General features: G+C 31.5%; 2 protein-coding genes across 3 annotated transcripts; both read left to right on the forward strand.

Moving 5' to 3' along the window:
- Positions 1 to 1,809: 1,809 nt before the first annotated feature.
- On the forward strand, positions 1,810 to 3,464 carry LOC120282434 (deSI-like protein At4g17486). 2 transcript variants are annotated; one of them, XM_039289261.1, is made up of 3 exons: positions 1,816 to 2,260; positions 2,338 to 2,625; positions 2,720 to 3,464. In XM_039289261.1, exons 1-3 carry the CDS (start codon positions 2,128 to 2,130, stop codon positions 3,016 to 3,018), a joined length of 720 nt encoding a protein of 239 aa, XP_039145195.1. In that variant the 5' UTR covers positions 1,816 to 2,127; the 3' UTR covers positions 3,019 to 3,464. The 2 variants fall into 2 exon arrangements, with proteins under 2 accessions (XP_039145186.1, XP_039145195.1); XM_039289252.1 differs by having other exon boundaries at positions 1,810 to 2,260; positions 2,338 to 3,464.
- Positions 3,465 to 10,906: 7,442 nt separating this feature from the next.
- Positions 10,907 to 12,056, forward strand: LOC120283576 (uncharacterized protein At2g39795, mitochondrial-like). The gene is made up of 2 exons (XM_039290286.1): positions 10,907 to 11,499; positions 11,585 to 12,056. The coding sequence occupies exons 1-2, from the start codon at positions 10,967 to 10,969 to the stop codon at positions 11,742 to 11,744; spliced, it is 693 nt and encodes a 230-aa protein (XP_039146220.1). The 5' UTR covers positions 10,907 to 10,966; the 3' UTR covers positions 11,745 to 12,056.
- Positions 12,057 to 17,343: the final 5,287 nt, after the last annotated feature.

Below are 17,343 nucleotides of genomic sequence, written 5' to 3' on the forward strand. Positions count from 1 at the left end.
ATGCACGGGTATAAAGTTAATTAGTCAATATATCTGTGCTCTTATCCTACATAAATTGAAGTTTTAATCCCACTTCTTTAATAAGGTCACTAACATTTTATATAGGGAATCATGTGTCAATAAACAAAAAAGTTGCCGGCCCTTATAATTGTTTATAATTAAAAAATATTAATTTCACATTTTAAATATTTAAAAAAATTTGAAAATTATCTACAAGTGAATATACATTTCATATCAATGTTTACTAACAAATATGTATTTATGACTAGATCACCATTTCTCTCATAACACAATAAAAAAAAAATATTTAGTTACATAAAAAAAAATTAAATGAGTTTTCTGACATTCATAATTAATGATAATATTCACATTTGTTTTTGGTATTTATAAAATATCGATTAAGATCTTTAATGTCTACTCAATTTAAAGTTTAATATTGTGTTTTTCTTAGGCCAGTGAATTAAAATGTATATTTACAAGATATATTTAAAAAAAATTGTTTGAGAAAATTAATATGAAACGAACACACTTTACTTCAATTAATTCCAGGCAAAATTATATATTTCAAACTTACATTTTTTTACTTAGTTAATAATAAGTGTTTACCAACTCTTTGTTTAAAAAACAAATAAATTTAAATAATTATTCTCTATAAAAAAAACTAATAGAATATCTTCAGTTTTTTACTATCTCACTAATCAAACAAATCCAAATTCCCAAACAAATTAATATGCCAAAATTGCGGCCACTTAAAAAAAATATTAAATAAAATTATTAGCAAAGAATTTACTAATAAAATAACATTAGTCTTTTTGATAAAGTGATCATGTTTTGCTAAATAAATAGGTTTAAATCTCAACTTACACAAAATAAAGGCATAAGTATTGTTGAGCTAAGAACGGAGCTATAAAAATATTTTTTTAGGGGGAACAAATAAAAAAAATATATATTCAATTTTTAAATAAATTAATTTAATTAATTGAAGTTGCACTTTACTCTCTCTCATACAATTGAAATCAATTAAAATTGAATCAGAACTAAATTAGATGATGATGTTTTAAATTTAGAGAAAGGAGTTTACACTTTAGTAATGGATGATAATTCGCCTTGAATCAATAGTTGATTTCTTATTAATAATTTGTGAATAAAAATTAAATTTTTTAATTATGTAAACAAAAAAAATCACATAATTTTGATTATAAATACAGATTAAAGAATAAATATAAAATGATAAAATACTTTTTGTTTTAATAAACAAATAAAAAAAATTTAACGGCAAGCTTGAGGATGCCCAAACAATTCAATGACCATTAGATTTTAGTTAAATTTTATAGCAAAAATCAACCATCCTAATGACATTTGGATAATTTTATTTTAAATTATTAAATTATTTTATTTAGATTTTTATTAAGGATAATTAAGCTTACTTTACTATCATCTTTATCATTTAAAGATTTTATTAGAGATACCATATGATTTTTTTTTAATCTATATAACTTTTACATAATTTTTATATAATTTTTATGCAATATAAGAAGAATTTTGTAAAATATTGGGGGCCATGATCCCTTTCGCTCTCCTTAACTCCACCCTTAATTATAGTTGTTCCACACATATTTTATTTACATTCGTAAAAAAAAAATCAATAATTAGAATCAAATAAAAATACAAAATTGATTTTTTTTACAAGGACAAAACTACATTTCATCATTAAAAAAATTAAATAAATAATTTCTTTTTTATTTAAATTTAAAAAACAAATCACAAACAAAAAATAATAATTAAAATTAAAATCCGGAAATCTAGAAGCTAGCCTACCCTACCGGTGGCATTCTCGTAATTAGCCCAATAAAAGAAACCACGAGACTCTTTTTAGAGAGAGAAAAACAGAGACATAGAGAGAGAAATCAAGCTTCTTTTGAACGTTAATAAAACAAAGATCCAAATAACGCCCACTCCTCCCCCTCCTTCTCAAACCCATCCAAACAAAACCCTAAAAAAAAAGTTCAAAGCTCGAAGAAGTCCATCAATGGCGCCCAGATCCACCATCATCTCCTCCTCATAGCCTATTCCATCTCTCCTCTTCCTCCCTTCCCCGGCGCAGGTGCTGGCGCCACCGTCGCCGCCATGCTCGGCCGTGTCTTCTCCAGCAAGCGACGGGATGGATCCGTCCCAGTATACCTCAACGTCTACGACCTCACCCCCATCAATGGCTATGCCTACTGGCTCGGCCTCGGCGTCTACCACTCCGGCGTTCAAGGTCAGTCTCCGATTCTCCCATCTTGATTCTTCTCCCAAAACCCTAACCCTAACTCTGGATCTCCACTCACCGCGCAGTGCACGGCGTGGAGTACGCTTATGGTGCGCACGAGAACCCGACGACGGGGATCTTCGAAGGTGAGCCACGGCAGTGCCCGGGATTCGCTTTCCGGAAATCGATCCTCATCGGCCGCACCGATCTAGGGCCACGGCAAGTGCGGGAGCTGATGGAATCCCTCGCCGAGACCTACACCGGCTCGTCCTACAACCTCATCTCCAAAAACTGCAACCACTTCTGCGACGAGGTCTGCCTTCGTCTCACCTCCAGCTCCATCCCTCGATGGGTCAATCGTCTCGCTCGATTAGGTTTTCCTCTTCTTTATCTCTCTAAACCACTCTCAAACTCTTCGATCCCAATCTCATCATCGATGTCCATCTCCGATCTTCGATCTTCTCCTAGGTTTTCTCTGCAATTGCGTGCTGCCGGCGGGGATCAGCATGGAAGCCGTTCGCCGGAAAGGATCGGAGAACACGGCGAACAAAGACGGCGAGAAGCGCAAGCTGAGGAGCAACTCAAGCAGGTGCATCCCTTCTACTGCTCCTCCTCCTCCTCCTACTCCTACTCCCACTCCTTCTTCTACAACTACTACTACGACGACGACTTCTAATCGTGTCACGAGAGTTCCTTCTTCGAGAAGAAGGAAGTCTTCGTCTCAGGCGCCGCCGCTCGCCGGAGCGTCGCCGGCAGGGAAGGGCTAGGCCACTAGCCCTAGACCTAGACCTCGGCCTCGGCGGCGGGGAATTTTTGGGGAGGATCCGAGGAAAGAATACAAAACCTTTTTACTTTTTTTTTAAAAAAAAATTAGATTTTTTTTAATTATTTATCTTTGTAACTGCCGACATTTAATTTTTGGCAGCTGTCACTGCCATTCTCGCTGAGTTTCTCTGTAAATGCTGGCATTTTGTACGGAAAATTCGTATTTTGTTTTTCTTTTTTCTTTTTTTTTTTAAAATTTAAAAAAATTGGGTGGGAAAGGGGGACTAGTGGGGTTGGGGTGTGTCGCACGTGCGGAAGAAGCGTGTTGCTTTCGGCGCGGGGGTGTGGGCTCCACTGTGTAAGCGAGCGGGATCACCGCGCCTTGTCCTCTGGGTGGTGTTGTGGTGGTGGTGGTGGGATTTTACAAATACAACCTTAACTTTTTTGGTTTTTTGTTTTTTTGGTTGATTGTATAATTTTTTTATGAATTTTAAGATTTGTTCTTGGGGCATCCTAATTAAATTATGTATTTTATACATGATAATTATTTTTTAATCACCTCTTATATATATATATATATATATAATTCACCTCTTATTAAACTCATGGCTTGTTTATTTTTCAAAAAAAGAAAAAGAAAAAAGCAGTCATACCTTAATTGCTTATCTTATCCTCTTATTAAAGCTTATCTGATCATGGGTGGAAAATGGATGGTGGAATGCATAAGATAAGATGATATAAACTATTTTAGCATACGTAAAATAAGCTTTTTATGTATAAATAATGTAATCTGCCGTAAATACATAAATAAAATTGCATGTAAAGACTCAAAATTAATAGTAATTTTAATATTATTTTATTTTATTTTTGATCTATTTAATTTTTTAAATTTTTAAGAGCCATAATCTCTTAATCTGCGACCAACTTTTATTTGAAAAAGATATATAACATTATAAATAATATGTAAAATTAATTTGTGTTATATTACTTCTTTTATATTTATATATTAAATTAATATTAATATAAAATACATAATTTTAATTATACTATAAATAATATTTTTTTTGATAAATCTATGATAAATATTTTACTATTATTATTTTTTTATATATTTTTTAAGATGTCTTGAATTTGATATCTTTAAAATGTAAGTGTTGATTTTTAAAATAATAATTTTATAAAGTATGAAAAAAAAAATGTGGAGGCTGAGACGGAGGAAGCAAAGGCGAGTGGTGGGACACGTGGGAAGGCATGCATGTGGGTCACAATCGTCGATGATGACGTGGCAGTGAGGTGAGTGGAAGTGTTTTGTAACTTTAGTTAAAGGTGATGATTAGGGCTGTTCAAAAATCGAGTTTAAACTAGTAAACCCGGATCGGACCCGGTTTTTGAACCGCTGATCCGGTTCCAACCGGTTTCATTATTAACGGTCCGGTCCGGTTTTTGAAAGCCAGTTCAGGACCCGGTCCGGTCGGTTCGAGTTTTTGGAACCGCGATCCAAACCGGGACCGGACCGGTTTACCAGTATTTAGTTATTTTTCGTTAAACTCTCTCTCTATATATATATATATATATATATATAGAATTTTCTATTCTTAATGAAAGTTCGATTGTTTGTTTTAACTTCTATATATTAAATGACCCAATTCTATTAATTTAATTTTTAATTCATAAAAACCGGGATCGAACCGGATTGGACTAAATTGGTCCAAAACGGTCCAAACGGACCGGACCGGTCCAAAAGCGGTTTGGACCGGGTCCGGTTTTTCTCGATATTTAGTCCGGTCCGGTTCGATAATAAAGAAACTGCTTAACCGGTCCGGTCCGGTTTTGGACCGGTCCGGTCCGGTTTTGGACCGTGCACAGCCCTAGTGATGATGGAGATGAAGCAGAGCCATTAGATAAAAAGGAGGTTGAGTTTTTGAAGGGAAGGTGATTGATCATTAAGTGATGGATGAGTCGGAGGGGGACTTGTGTGGTGGCACAAGGGACTGAAGGGAGGGAAAGGTTAGTTGAGTTGGGTGGTGTTGACGTGGAGATTCACACTTGGATTTACAAGTCTTTTTCTCGGATGGATGCCGTTTTCTGTTCTACTGCTTCATCACGTCATCACCTCGTGACTATCTACTTTTTCAAAGATAAACAAAGTAATATATATGCATATTTATTAAAAAATAATAATAATAAACAATAATGATGTATTTACTTCAAGTCACATGACATAAAGATGTTTGATTATAAACTTTAAATGATAATTTAATGGTTACTGTATGTATAATACCCGAATTGGTCTCTATTTTTCTTTTTTTTTTCTTTTGGTCCCTCTACTCAAAAATACGCCCCACTAATCCATATACTCTTGAAAATGATTTTATTTAGTCCATTTTACTCTAAAATGGGCTATGAGATTAAGGGTAAAAGGGACTAAATTAGGTCATTTTCAAAAGTAAAGGGATTAGTGAGGCACATTTCTGAGTAGATGGACCAAAAAGAAAGAGAGAAAAGTAGAGCGACCAATTCGGGTATTACACCTATATATATACATTAGAATAGGTTTAATTTTTTTTTTTTCAATTTAGTAAAAGAACTTTTACGAAAATCCTTCTCAAATTAAGTTAAGAATTTGTTTGTATTTTGTGTTTTGATATGTTAATGCAAAAATGATTTTATATTTTTGAAGTTGTTTAAATGTGCATTCGTAAAAAAGTTTATTATTTAATCTATGGATAATTTATTAATATATATACGTAGTATATATATTTATTTCAAAAGTATATGTTTTAGTTTTATAGCTTTTTATAAATTAGTTTAAAAAAATATAAAATTATATTTTTAACAAAGTTTTTGTAAAAATTTATTGTTTGTCCTTGATTTTTATAAATTAAACTACAAATTAAGATATAAATAAATTTTAAACAAAATTTATAAATATTTTATTAATTATTTTTTATTGTAATTCGGTCTCCTACCCTTATAATTTTCTGACTCCGCCTCTGTTTCTAGTAACAAATTATTAAAGTGGGTATTCATTGAATTATAATAATATCTCAATTAGTATGCATTTATCACATGGGGTGGCGAGGAGCGAGCAAGAAGGAAGGCTTTCAAATCTTGGATACAGAAAAGATTGGATGTAAATGCGAAAAACTTGTAGAGAAACTTTAAAAACTTATGTCATTTTTAAAATTTTATAATTATATATAACTATTTGTGTAATCCAAAATTGTTTCTGAAAAATTGCTTTTTTTTGGAACCATCACGTGATTAGTTTTCTGAAAAAAAATTGTTTCTGTTTTCTTTTTGTAGCTTCTATTTTATAAAGAAATTAATTCAAACATTTTTTTGAGCCCAAAAATGTTTAACTTATAAAAAAGAACGAGTCTAGTCTTTTCAGATAAAAAAAGACCTATATATAATTATTAGTCAACATTGTTTAACATTTTTAGTACTATGTATAAAATAACAATAGCTGTTAGATTTGCATCCAAAAGCATCGTGAAACATTTTAATGGATGAGCCCTCATTTAAAAAATATATCAAATTATGTTGGATTTTTGGCAAAAATAAATCATAAAATAAATTTTTAAAAAATAAAAAACAAGTGTAAGCATAAGAAGTAAAAATATGTCAGGATAACGGAAAACAATGCAATAATTCACACAATTTTGTATAATAATAATAATTATTATATATATATACTTAATAATTTATTTTAAAATAATATTATTAATAAAATTATTATTATTATTATTTATAAAAGTAAAAATTTAATTTTAAAAAAATTAATTTTTATTTTTGAAATAATTAAATCAAATTTTGGCCATCTCATTATTTTTATTTATTTATTTTTTTGAGAAAGGGTACAAGCACCAGAACCCTAGGGACATGCACGTGTGGGGAGCAAGACTCAATGTCGACTCAGGTGCCCTCATCCTACGTAGGACATGAGGTTCGATCCCGGGTCCTCTCCAAAACGAACACCTTACGCAAGGGACTCGATATGACTCAAAGGCCGTTGGTAAAAAAAATTTTCATCCATTCCAAATTTTTTTATTTTTTTTATTTTTTTAACCACCCTCTTATCTTGGACCAAACATAACATAAATTTCAATAAAAATTTGTTTATAGAAGGTATAATATATGAATTGGTCTCTCTACTTTTCTTTCTCTTTCCTTTTGGTCCCTTTACTCAGAAATGCTCCTAAATAATCTCTCTACTCTTGAAAATAGTTCTACTTAGTCCTTTGTACTCTAAAATAGGCTAATTATTAGCAGTATTTTTCAAAAGTAGAGTGACTAGATGGAAAAAAATTAAGAGTAGAAGGACTATATTAGGTCATTTTCAAAAATAGAGGGATTAGTGGGGCATATTTCTAAGTAGATGGACTAAAAGGGAAGAGAGAGAAAAATAGAAGGACCAATTTGGGTATTATACCTTTATAGAATTATTAAATCTAGAAAACATTAACAATTCATAATATGTTTAATAAATATAATATTAAATTTTCTGCATAATCTAATGAGAACGCACGAGCTGAATAAATAACTATATATATATATATATTATAAAACATCAAATGGTGAAATGTAGACTGCTTAACTATGACAGTAGAATATTTTTAGTTTTTTGTGTACAAGTTTTTCTACAAAGTAATTTATGTTATTTTTAGAGGGGTTGAGGTGTTTGCACTCTATATTTATGTGAAGTTATCTGCCTTGCAAACTATTTATAAAAAAAAAAATAAATAAATAAATTATAAGACATCATGCCTATATATTGAGATATAGCTTTTATTTGCATTGTACTTTTTTTTCTTTAATTTTATTTAAATTTAATAATCAATGACTTTAAAAGACAATAACATCACTTTTAAGGGGTTTTATATGGTTTCACCATCAAAGTTAGTTAAATTAGAGTCCAAATCAAGTGAATGGAAATCAAAACTTTCATCCCCCTAAAACAAACCTTTTTTAGTAAGTCATATATATACACATGTTACTATGATTGTGCTATATATAGGCATTCATAGCTTGTATTATGGGTGCTTAATGCTTGCTTTGAAATAAATTCATCACAGCCTTGGATTTATAAGATACAAAATGATTTCAATTTGTGTCATTTATAAAGCAAGGTTGTCCGTATGACATATATAATATATATGTAAGATTCATTGTTATAAGTAAAATTTATACATATAGATAAAATTCACAGCCTAATGGTATGACACCAAAATATAAAGGAGGAGGTCATAAGTTTAAAGAGATCATAGATTCAAATCCCTCCCCTGACAGTACTGTTCTCCGTACTGTTTATATACTATTCACCCGAGATTTTTATATTATCTTTATACTGTACATCCGGATTTTAGTACTGTTTGGTATTATTTACATTCATAAAAAATTGGTGCTTATCTCCTATTATTCAAAAAAAAAAAAAAAATTCATTGTTGTGTTGATGATCTCATTAATTTGCTTAATATCTTTATTTATTGTTTTAAAATAATAATAATTGATTAATGTTTCTAATCGAATTTATACACTTATTTAAAATAGGTATTTTGACTGTATTTGCATAGAAAATGAGCAGGGAGCAAAGTAGTTAGTTCAAAAATAAAATTGAAATTTCAAAATTTTTGATTTAAATCTTAATTACCTTTTAGCACTTATTTAAACACAAATGATGTATGGTTTTCATTTACGGGTTTTTTTTTTTTAATTTGAATTTTATGACTTGCAAAAACAATCATAACACTTGTGTATATAGAATTTCAATGAAAAATATCATTTAAATTTTGTAAAAAATTTATATAAAATACTTAACAAATACTATGACTACATGAAAAACATTAAATTATAATTTTAAACCTTATTATGTTTCTGTATTGAATTATACTTGCATGCAGTGGCTTGCTTGGTTCGCCCAAAAACAAAATCAACTAAAATAATTCAGTTTTTGATAAAAGACGTTAGGTTAGACCTGTCAAAAATGTATATGTATGGGAGAATTCTAATGGTGAATTTGATTTTACCAACAAAGAGCACACTCAACCGCCATGCATCCCCATCTTTTACGTTTGAGTTTTATCTAGTGAAAAACAAATTTGGATCAAAATACCACTAGACAAAAGACCTTTTGCTATAATTTGTTTTTTTTTTTAATTAAAAACCATAATTTTAAATTTATGCATTATGATAAAATTCAATAAATTATATTAACAACAATTGACAAAATTTAGTTCATGTGTATGTAATTGCAAATATAAAAAAAAGGAAACAATGTGATTCAATTGCCAATATTGTAGACTTCGCAGCTCAATTTAAAAGCAAATTACAAAGTTCAAATTAATTTTCCAAAAAAAAAAGAAAAAGAATTCCACTTTCATTAATAATCCTTGGAGTTTTTAATATTTATAAAAAATCCCTCCTTTATCCAAAATTTACTTTTGAATGTTTTCAGTCGAGATTAATTTGTGCATTATTTATTTATTTATTTTTATGAAACTTTATGGGAAAATTTTATCATGACAAATGGGCAAGTTCTAAAATTTTTGATTTTTTTTAATTGACGATTGATACATTCGAAAAACAAAAATAAAAATAAAAACAGACAAAAGTAAAACTAAGTCCCCAATTTCTATCATAATAAAATATTTATGTATTAATAAATAATTTACTTTAGCCCAAACATATTAAAGAAAAAAATATGAATGCCTATAATTTTGGCACTATTTTTAAACATTCATTTAGATTATTTTCTTTTTAACTTTATCGAATACATGAAATAGAATAAAATAAATATATTTATGTAATTTATAGGCCAATATATATACATTTATTATATGTTTTTTTTTCTTGTAGACTTCCACCTCTTCAAAAATATAAAAGTATTTGATAGCAGTTGTTAAATCATAATATTACCGTTACTATTTCTAAAGATAATATGCAGATTTTACTATTGTTACTCTTATATGGCATTGTTGTTAAGTAATGTACACTACTATTAACTAATATATACAAACAGACAACTAGATGCAAATCTAGCCACTACTATAGATCTAGGGATGAGCCCCTCTGCCATGCAACCTAAAGATGAGTAACAACGTTATCTCCCACATGAGACCCATTAGGGGTGGTAACGGGGCGGGGCAGGGGCAAAGAGGCCCCTCCCTGTCCTCGCCAATGGAAGGGATGGGGATTTCCCCATCCCCAATTTTTTTGACGGTGGGAATTTGCTTCCCTATCTCTATCTTTGCGGGGATTTCTCTATTTGCAACATACTATTACATTTTGAAACGTGAAAACTAATCTATATAGAAATATACATAAAAATATGATGACATCAAAACTATTCTCTCATTTATAATTTTAATTGTTATTAGTTTAAAATAAATAGTATATGTGATTAGTCCAATTAAAATAAAATTATAGTTTTTTATATTATTACTTAGCATTTTGAATTTTTTAATGTTGGAAAAAATTATACATACATTCACACACAATATATATATATATGATCGGGGATCCCCATAGGGTGAGGAGGGAATTGCCCACGCTCCACCTCTATTCCCATTTAGAAAATAAGGACAAATTAGTCCCCATCTCCGTTCCCACTGGTAGTGGATTCAAGGAATCTACCGTCATTGTCTTGTCGAGTCTCTATGGGGATCAATGATTTCCCCTCTATGACCATTCCTCATATCAATAATACGACCACTAAACAGTAATGATGAGTTTAAAACTGTTGCTTCCATTCCGATGCGCATTTTGTGATATCTTACCACTAGACTACTATTTATATATATATCATTTAACATATTTTATATTTTTATGTAATTCATAAACTAAAATCATTTACTATAATCTATTTGAGAATTATTCAACCATAAACCCCAGCAAACAAAACCCTAAACTCTCTCTCTCTCTCTCGTGCTCGTCGCGATCGCGCATTCCATGGCTCGTCTTCTCCTCTCCGCTCGGCGTGCCCTCCAGCTCCACCTCCAAACCCTAGCACCATCTCCATCAATTCCTTCCCGGCGCTCCTACATCACCGCCATGCGCCAATCCACCTTCAAAGACAACCTCCTTCGCATCCTCCGCACCGAGATCACCTACGAGTCCGAACACCGCCCCCCTAAACCTCCGTCCCCTTCCTTCGGCCCCTTCTCCATCGAGGACAACCCCGGCGAGCAATGGGTTCGACTCCGCCGCCAGATCTCCCCCACTGAGCACCTCCAGGTCGACGCCACCATGTTCGATGGCGCTTCCCCGGTCCCTGACTCCTTCGCCAAGAAAGTCGATGCCATGGACTCTGACGGCGCGCGCCTGCACATCAGCCTTGCCGTCGAGGTCTCCAAAGGGGAATCTTGCCCTTGGGTCCTCCAGTTCGTTTGCTCAGCCTGGCCCGACGCGCTTGACATCGAGAAGGTCTTCCCGATCGCCAAGGACTCGATGCCACTCCGGCCATACATGGGCCGTGATTTCAAGTAATTCTTCTCTTTACTTGATGTTTGCCTTCAAGGTGTTTGTTGTTATGCCTGAGAGAGTGATTTGAGTTGTTTTGGTTGGAAGGGAGCTGGATGATGAGTTGCAGGAAGCCGTGCGCGGGTATTTGGAGGAGAGAGGAGTGGACGATGATCTGGCTGAATTTTTGCATGGGTACATGGTGAACAAGGATAAAGCTGAGCTTGTGCGGTGGCTTAGGAATGTTGAAGCTTACGTCCAGAAATAAAGAGGTTTTGAGTATTAATTCATGATTTCATTTGAATTTTCTTCATAGTTTTGTTGCTTTTCATAATTGATCACAAGAAATGATTTTTCGGCACATCTTGCTTGTACTCATTGCTAAGTGATGTAGATGTTTGGTGTTATATGTGAAATATGGATGGTGAGGTTTTGTGACTGAAGAAATTGTTGTCTTGAAAATGTACCTGAGAATTCATGTAGAAATTGAGCAAGTTGTACTTCTTTTATGCTTCAGTGCTTTCTCACATATATAGTAATACAAGGATGAATGGGCAGAACAATGTGCTCGGTTAGATAATATATGAACTGTATCTTTGGCGTGTGCTTGGTATGTACTATGTTTTACTCTGAGTTTGTTGTGAACTGATTCACCTTGCAAATTTTAAACTTACTAAGTTATAAAGAATGATTTTTTGCACATCTTGTAGCAAGCCCTTGTTAAGTGATATTCTTGTTTGGTGTTGTTATATGTAATTTATGGATGACAATGTTATGAGAGTTGAATAAATTGTTGGTCTAGTAGGTTTACCTGATGATTCACGTAGAAATTGAAAAAGCTGAACAATTTTTATTCTTCATTACCTTCTCATGTTTGTAATAAGACAAGGATGAACGGATAAAACAATATGATTATTTAGATAATATTCTGAGTATCGTTGGTACTCAGTATATTTTATTCCAAGTTTGTTGTGAACGGATTTGCCTTGCAAATGTTAGAATTCATCCCTGTGGTTTGCCTTTTATCACTACCACTTAAACTATTAACAAGAGCTAACTGTTAATGCCCAAACATCTAATTTTTTGAAGTTATTCAAATGCCCAAACTATCTTTTGTTATTGCTCCGTATTAGTAAAGCACACAACACAATTTGGGCAACCAATCCAACGACTAAAAGTCACAAAGAAACATATGCTTGACATATTTATATCAATATGTTTTTTGTTTTTGGTGGGGAATTATCCTAATTTTCCTTCAATAGTTGCACTCTGTGTACATATCATGGGTTGTGGTTTCATACAGATTACTTCTGTTGGTCAATCTTTATTATCATTTGGTTACGTTATCTTAGAAAGAGAGAGATTTGTAATGTCAACTTACATATCCTAGCTCCTATGGGATGAGGTGGTAAGTTTTATTTAGCTAGCTGCTTTTCTTCTCATATTTTGAATGTGCAATGTGTATGCAAAAAGTGCCACAGCTTATGTACAAATAAAGTAGTTAAAAAGCATTTGGGGTAGGGCACAAACCAAGCCAAAGAGCCATAATATCAATGTAGAAATACCCACAAGAGTCTGAAAACAAACTATACATTCTACATCAGGATTTGATTATTCCAAACCAAACATGGCTTGCCTTGTGGTCAAAATTGAGATTATAGCAGAAGCAATCTAGACTTATGATTGTTTAGTATCATGAAAAGATAATTTAAAATGAAACGGTAGTATAGTATAATAAATGGCATCATAGTATAGATCCAAGAGTTCCTTGGTATGAATACCTTAATTAACCTTCAAAGGCTTCTTTGATTTAAATTTATGGGTTAGCTCATTGTTTGGATACACCTCTAGTCATTACATAGAAAATCTTGATTGTCATCATTATTTCCCTAATAGATTTTTGTTGACAGCACTATAGATCAACTGATGGAATAATGAAACTTTTATTCAGCTCTTCTTTTTTATTTCCCCAATTATATTAGAATTCTACCATGTCTTCTTAATTGAGCCCCATAAAAAGCCTTTGAATTCAACTGAGAATCTTTATAATTGCTTATATGCTAAAGTAGTGTTTCCCATCCTATTATTGAAACTTACTTGCATGATTTTCATGAAATGATATCTGGTATCAAATCAAAACATTCACTTGCAGCAAGTAAAAATTTCAGTCTCTTGTGAAGGCTTGATTTAGCAAGTTATTAGAGTGTATTATATATGCATGAATAAACCGGCTTCGATTTATGGCTCGGAGGTATTAATACTCTTCTTCTGCAAAGCCTATCAACAATTCCGCTTTTCAATATATCATATGATAGAGTAGATTCAGATTTATAAATGCCTTTGGAGTTAACTAATACTGCCACTGAATGGAGATTGAAATCAGACTGGTTCTCCTCCGACTATGATAATCTCATATTCGGAATTTCTTGACACCGAGAAAGTCACTCAACATCGGAACTCATCAACCGAAATTTTGCAATTTTCTCTGAGTCTTGATTATTTAAGGTGTGCTTTCTTGTGAGACTCTTGGTTTCTGCAGTCTATCCAACTTGTCAGTAAATGAATGTATAGGAACAAGCTATAACATACCCAGTTTCACATTTTTTCTGCTAAACATTATTGATTTCGATTAAAGCTCGAAACTTTTGATATTTGAAGTATATCTAGAATACCTTGTTAGAATATGCTCATTGTTTGATTTCATATTAGGTTGATCATTATCCTTCTCTTGCTATCTTAGGCTGTCATATTTCTTTTTTCAGCTTAAACTAGCTTTACAGTCTTTGAAGACCTTTAGAATTAAACAGGAAATTCCACTATTAGGGAAATTAATATGTATATATATATATATATATAAAATAGATGTGCACAGTTTCTATATAAATGTAATAATTATATATGAGGGATTTGCTTGTGTTTTACATGAAAATAAAATAACAAGTTTCCTTACCCAGTGTTCCCATACTCTGACTTGCTATTTCTTTATGTTTCCATTGAAATCTAATAATAATTTACAATAATAATTTAATAATGGTGAAGTTATAATTAATTAGTAAACATTGCCTCTATGTTTGTCAGTCATTAAATATTTACATATTTAAAGGATGTAGAAAGATATTTATCTATTAAATTTAGAAGCAATTATCATATATATGCAATAATAAAATTATTACTTTATTTGTTATTTCCTGAACATAAACTTAGGTATACAATTCTATGTATAGAAATAGTTACTTAAAAGGATGTTTATATGAATATGCACAAATACTAAAAATAATAATATATACATATTTATAATAGTTACTTTTAGACCTTATTAGTGTTCATCTACAAACATAATTAAAGGGATTCATTACACCATATTTAGAAAATTCCTCCTCCTTACTATTTCAACCTGAATAATATTATTTTATACAGAAACAAACTTACCAATTAAACTCAATTTCCTAATAATTAATAACCATTAACTTTTCCTTAAAAAAAATTAATTATTTCAAAAATAGTGTGAAACCACTTTCCACTCTTGGACACACAAACATATGTATAGTAAGAAACATATAATAATAATAATTAAGTTACATTTTAAATCTTAATTTTAGACATAATCTATGGACTAATCATAGTCTATATATGCTTAAAAAATTTCTAACAATAATTAACTTAATTATCACCATCCTAACTTCTCACACTTCTCTCTCTATATATACATACCTTCAATACCTTAACTCAATGCCTTAGCTTTTCTTTGTTCTTATTCATGGAACTCTCTACCTCCATGAAAAACAAGAAGCCTAAGATGGTGCTTGAGCTTGATCTTATAAGTTCATTAGATACCGGAAAAAAGCCGGAAAATAAAGAAGAAGAAGATGATGATGATGATTATGAAGAAGAAGGAGAACAAGAAGAAGGAAATCTCCGGCAAAGGTATTATTCATGTAGTCATTGTTCAAAGATATTTTACAGCTCTCAAGCGCTTGGTGGGCACCAAAACGCTCACAAACAAGAGAAGTTAATGGCCCGGCGTTATGCATTCCGGCCGGCGTTGGTGCATCTCCGGCCACCACCTTTGCATGGTGTTCATAAACAGTTGATGGTACGTAGGCCTCTTCCTGTGAATTTTGGTATGCATGCGTTGTTGCATGGAATGCATGGGTGGAGACGGTGGTACACGTCAGCTATGAGGTTTGATGCGGTGGCTCCGGCGACGGCGGCGGCGGTGGCCGGTGGTGGTGGTGGGGTGAGAGCTGAGCAAGAGGAGGTTGACAAGGTGGACTTGACTTTGAAGCTTTGGTTTTAGTTATTTGGAGTTTTATTTTTTTTAAATTTTTTTTTTTTAGTTTTAAGTTTTGTTAGGTGGACTTGGTTTTAGATTTGTTTGATGGTAAACCATCTCTGCAACAGAAGAGTTGGTATTTTATTTTTCTTTCGAATTTTTTTTTTAAGCCAGAAGTTGAATGTTAAAACTATGTGGTTTACTTATATTATTTAAGGAAAAAGAAATTTTGATGAGATGATGTTTGATTTTGTTTTAATTTTGATTTAGAGTTATTATATATATATTTTTATATATTTATTATGTTTAATTGTAAAATTTGATTAATATTTGACTCTTTTTTAGTAGGAGCATTGATGTATTAATAGAAGGAAGGGTTGTTAAAATTTAAGCAAATTATTATTATGGTATTATTTTAATGATGAGAAAAATATATATTTATAAAAGATTATTACTACTTTTACATAAATCCATGCAATATAGAAGTTTACAACGAAGCAATGTATATAGGTAACAAATTAGTGGGCTTCCAAATATATATATATATATATATATATATGTTTATAAAATAGATAATTTATATTAATTAAATAAAAATGGTTCAAATAGTGCAAAGTGTGGTTAATAGAGAAAGTGTTATTGTATAAAGAGAATGTCTGAACACGTGAGTGGTATACAACCAAGAAAGCAAGATAATTTCAATTTCTATAATTCAGTTTAGTACATGCACTTACGTTTATTCTTATAATTAAAAAAAAAACATGTTACCTAAAAATAATTAAGGGTGATGAGAAACAGAACAAGTACAATTAAAATTAAAACAAACATATAAACACATAAATTTTATGTGAAAAACTCAAAACAAGGACATCTGAGTAGTGGATTCCATTGGGTTAATAAAACTAAGTACAATAGTGGTGTATATGTTTGCAAAAAGTTTTTTTTTTCATAATAAAACTCTAAAATATATATAAATGAGGGTTTACGTAAATTACAAGCGATCTGAATTTAATTTGCGCATTAATATGTTATTTTTTTAAAATACATATTTGATTGTTTAGTTTTTTTAAGTATACCTGAATCACGAGATCTTTATACCCTAATTTTAACAGAATTAATAGTGGTTTACGAGATCAAACCTATCAACTCCACCAGCTTTATCTTTTCATTATCATTACAGATAATTAAAAAAAAATTAATAATTCAAAGCCCCCATTTAAGAGTAAGTCAGGGACGTGCACGTGTGGGGAGCAGAGCTCAACGACCCACGTACTCTCACCTTATGTGGATATAGGATTCAATCTCGGTCCCTCCCCAAAACGAACACTCTACACAAAAGATCCGGTACTAATTGACCCAAACGCCATTGTTTTTCTGTCAATTTTTCGATTTGGGTCTAATAGAATTCAAATAACAAATTCTAACCATTTTAAATGCAGAAGTTTTTAAAAAATTATGGAAATAAAAAAAGAGTTTATTAAATTAATATATTAAAAACTAATTCTTCCGATGTTTAGATTCCCAAAGCACAAATGCAACCAAAGTTTACATTCAAGTTAACTGATGGCCGAAAGTCATATGAAGGGAATCGGAA

Source organism: Dioscorea cayenensis, chromosome 3, assembly GCF_009730915.1.
Source record: "Dioscorea cayenensis subsp. rotundata cultivar TDr96_F1 chromosome 3, TDr96_F1_v2_PseudoChromosome.rev07_lg8_w22 25.fasta, whole genome shotgun sequence".
Taxonomy (NCBI): domain Eukaryota; kingdom Viridiplantae; phylum Streptophyta; class Magnoliopsida; order Dioscoreales; family Dioscoreaceae; genus Dioscorea; species Dioscorea cayenensis.

Excerpts from the sequence above, each read along its gene's own strand:
- LOC120282434 (XM_039289252.1), top strand. The coding sequence starts at position 2,128 with ATGCTCGGCCGTGTCTTCTCCAGCAAGCGACGGGATGGATCCGTCCCA. Across the intron at positions 2,261-2,337 it reads CTACCACTCCGGCGTTCAAG|TGCACGGCGTGGAGTACGCT; the intron begins GTCAGTCTCCGA and ends CTCACCGCGCAG.
- LOC120283576 (XM_039290286.1), top strand. The coding sequence starts at position 10,967 with ATGGCTCGTCTTCTCCTCTCCGCTCGGCGTGCCCTCCAGCTCCACCTC. Across the intron at positions 11,500-11,584 it reads TACATGGGCCGTGATTTCAA|GGAGCTGGATGATGAGTTGC; the intron begins GTAATTCTTCTC and ends TTTGGTTGGAAG.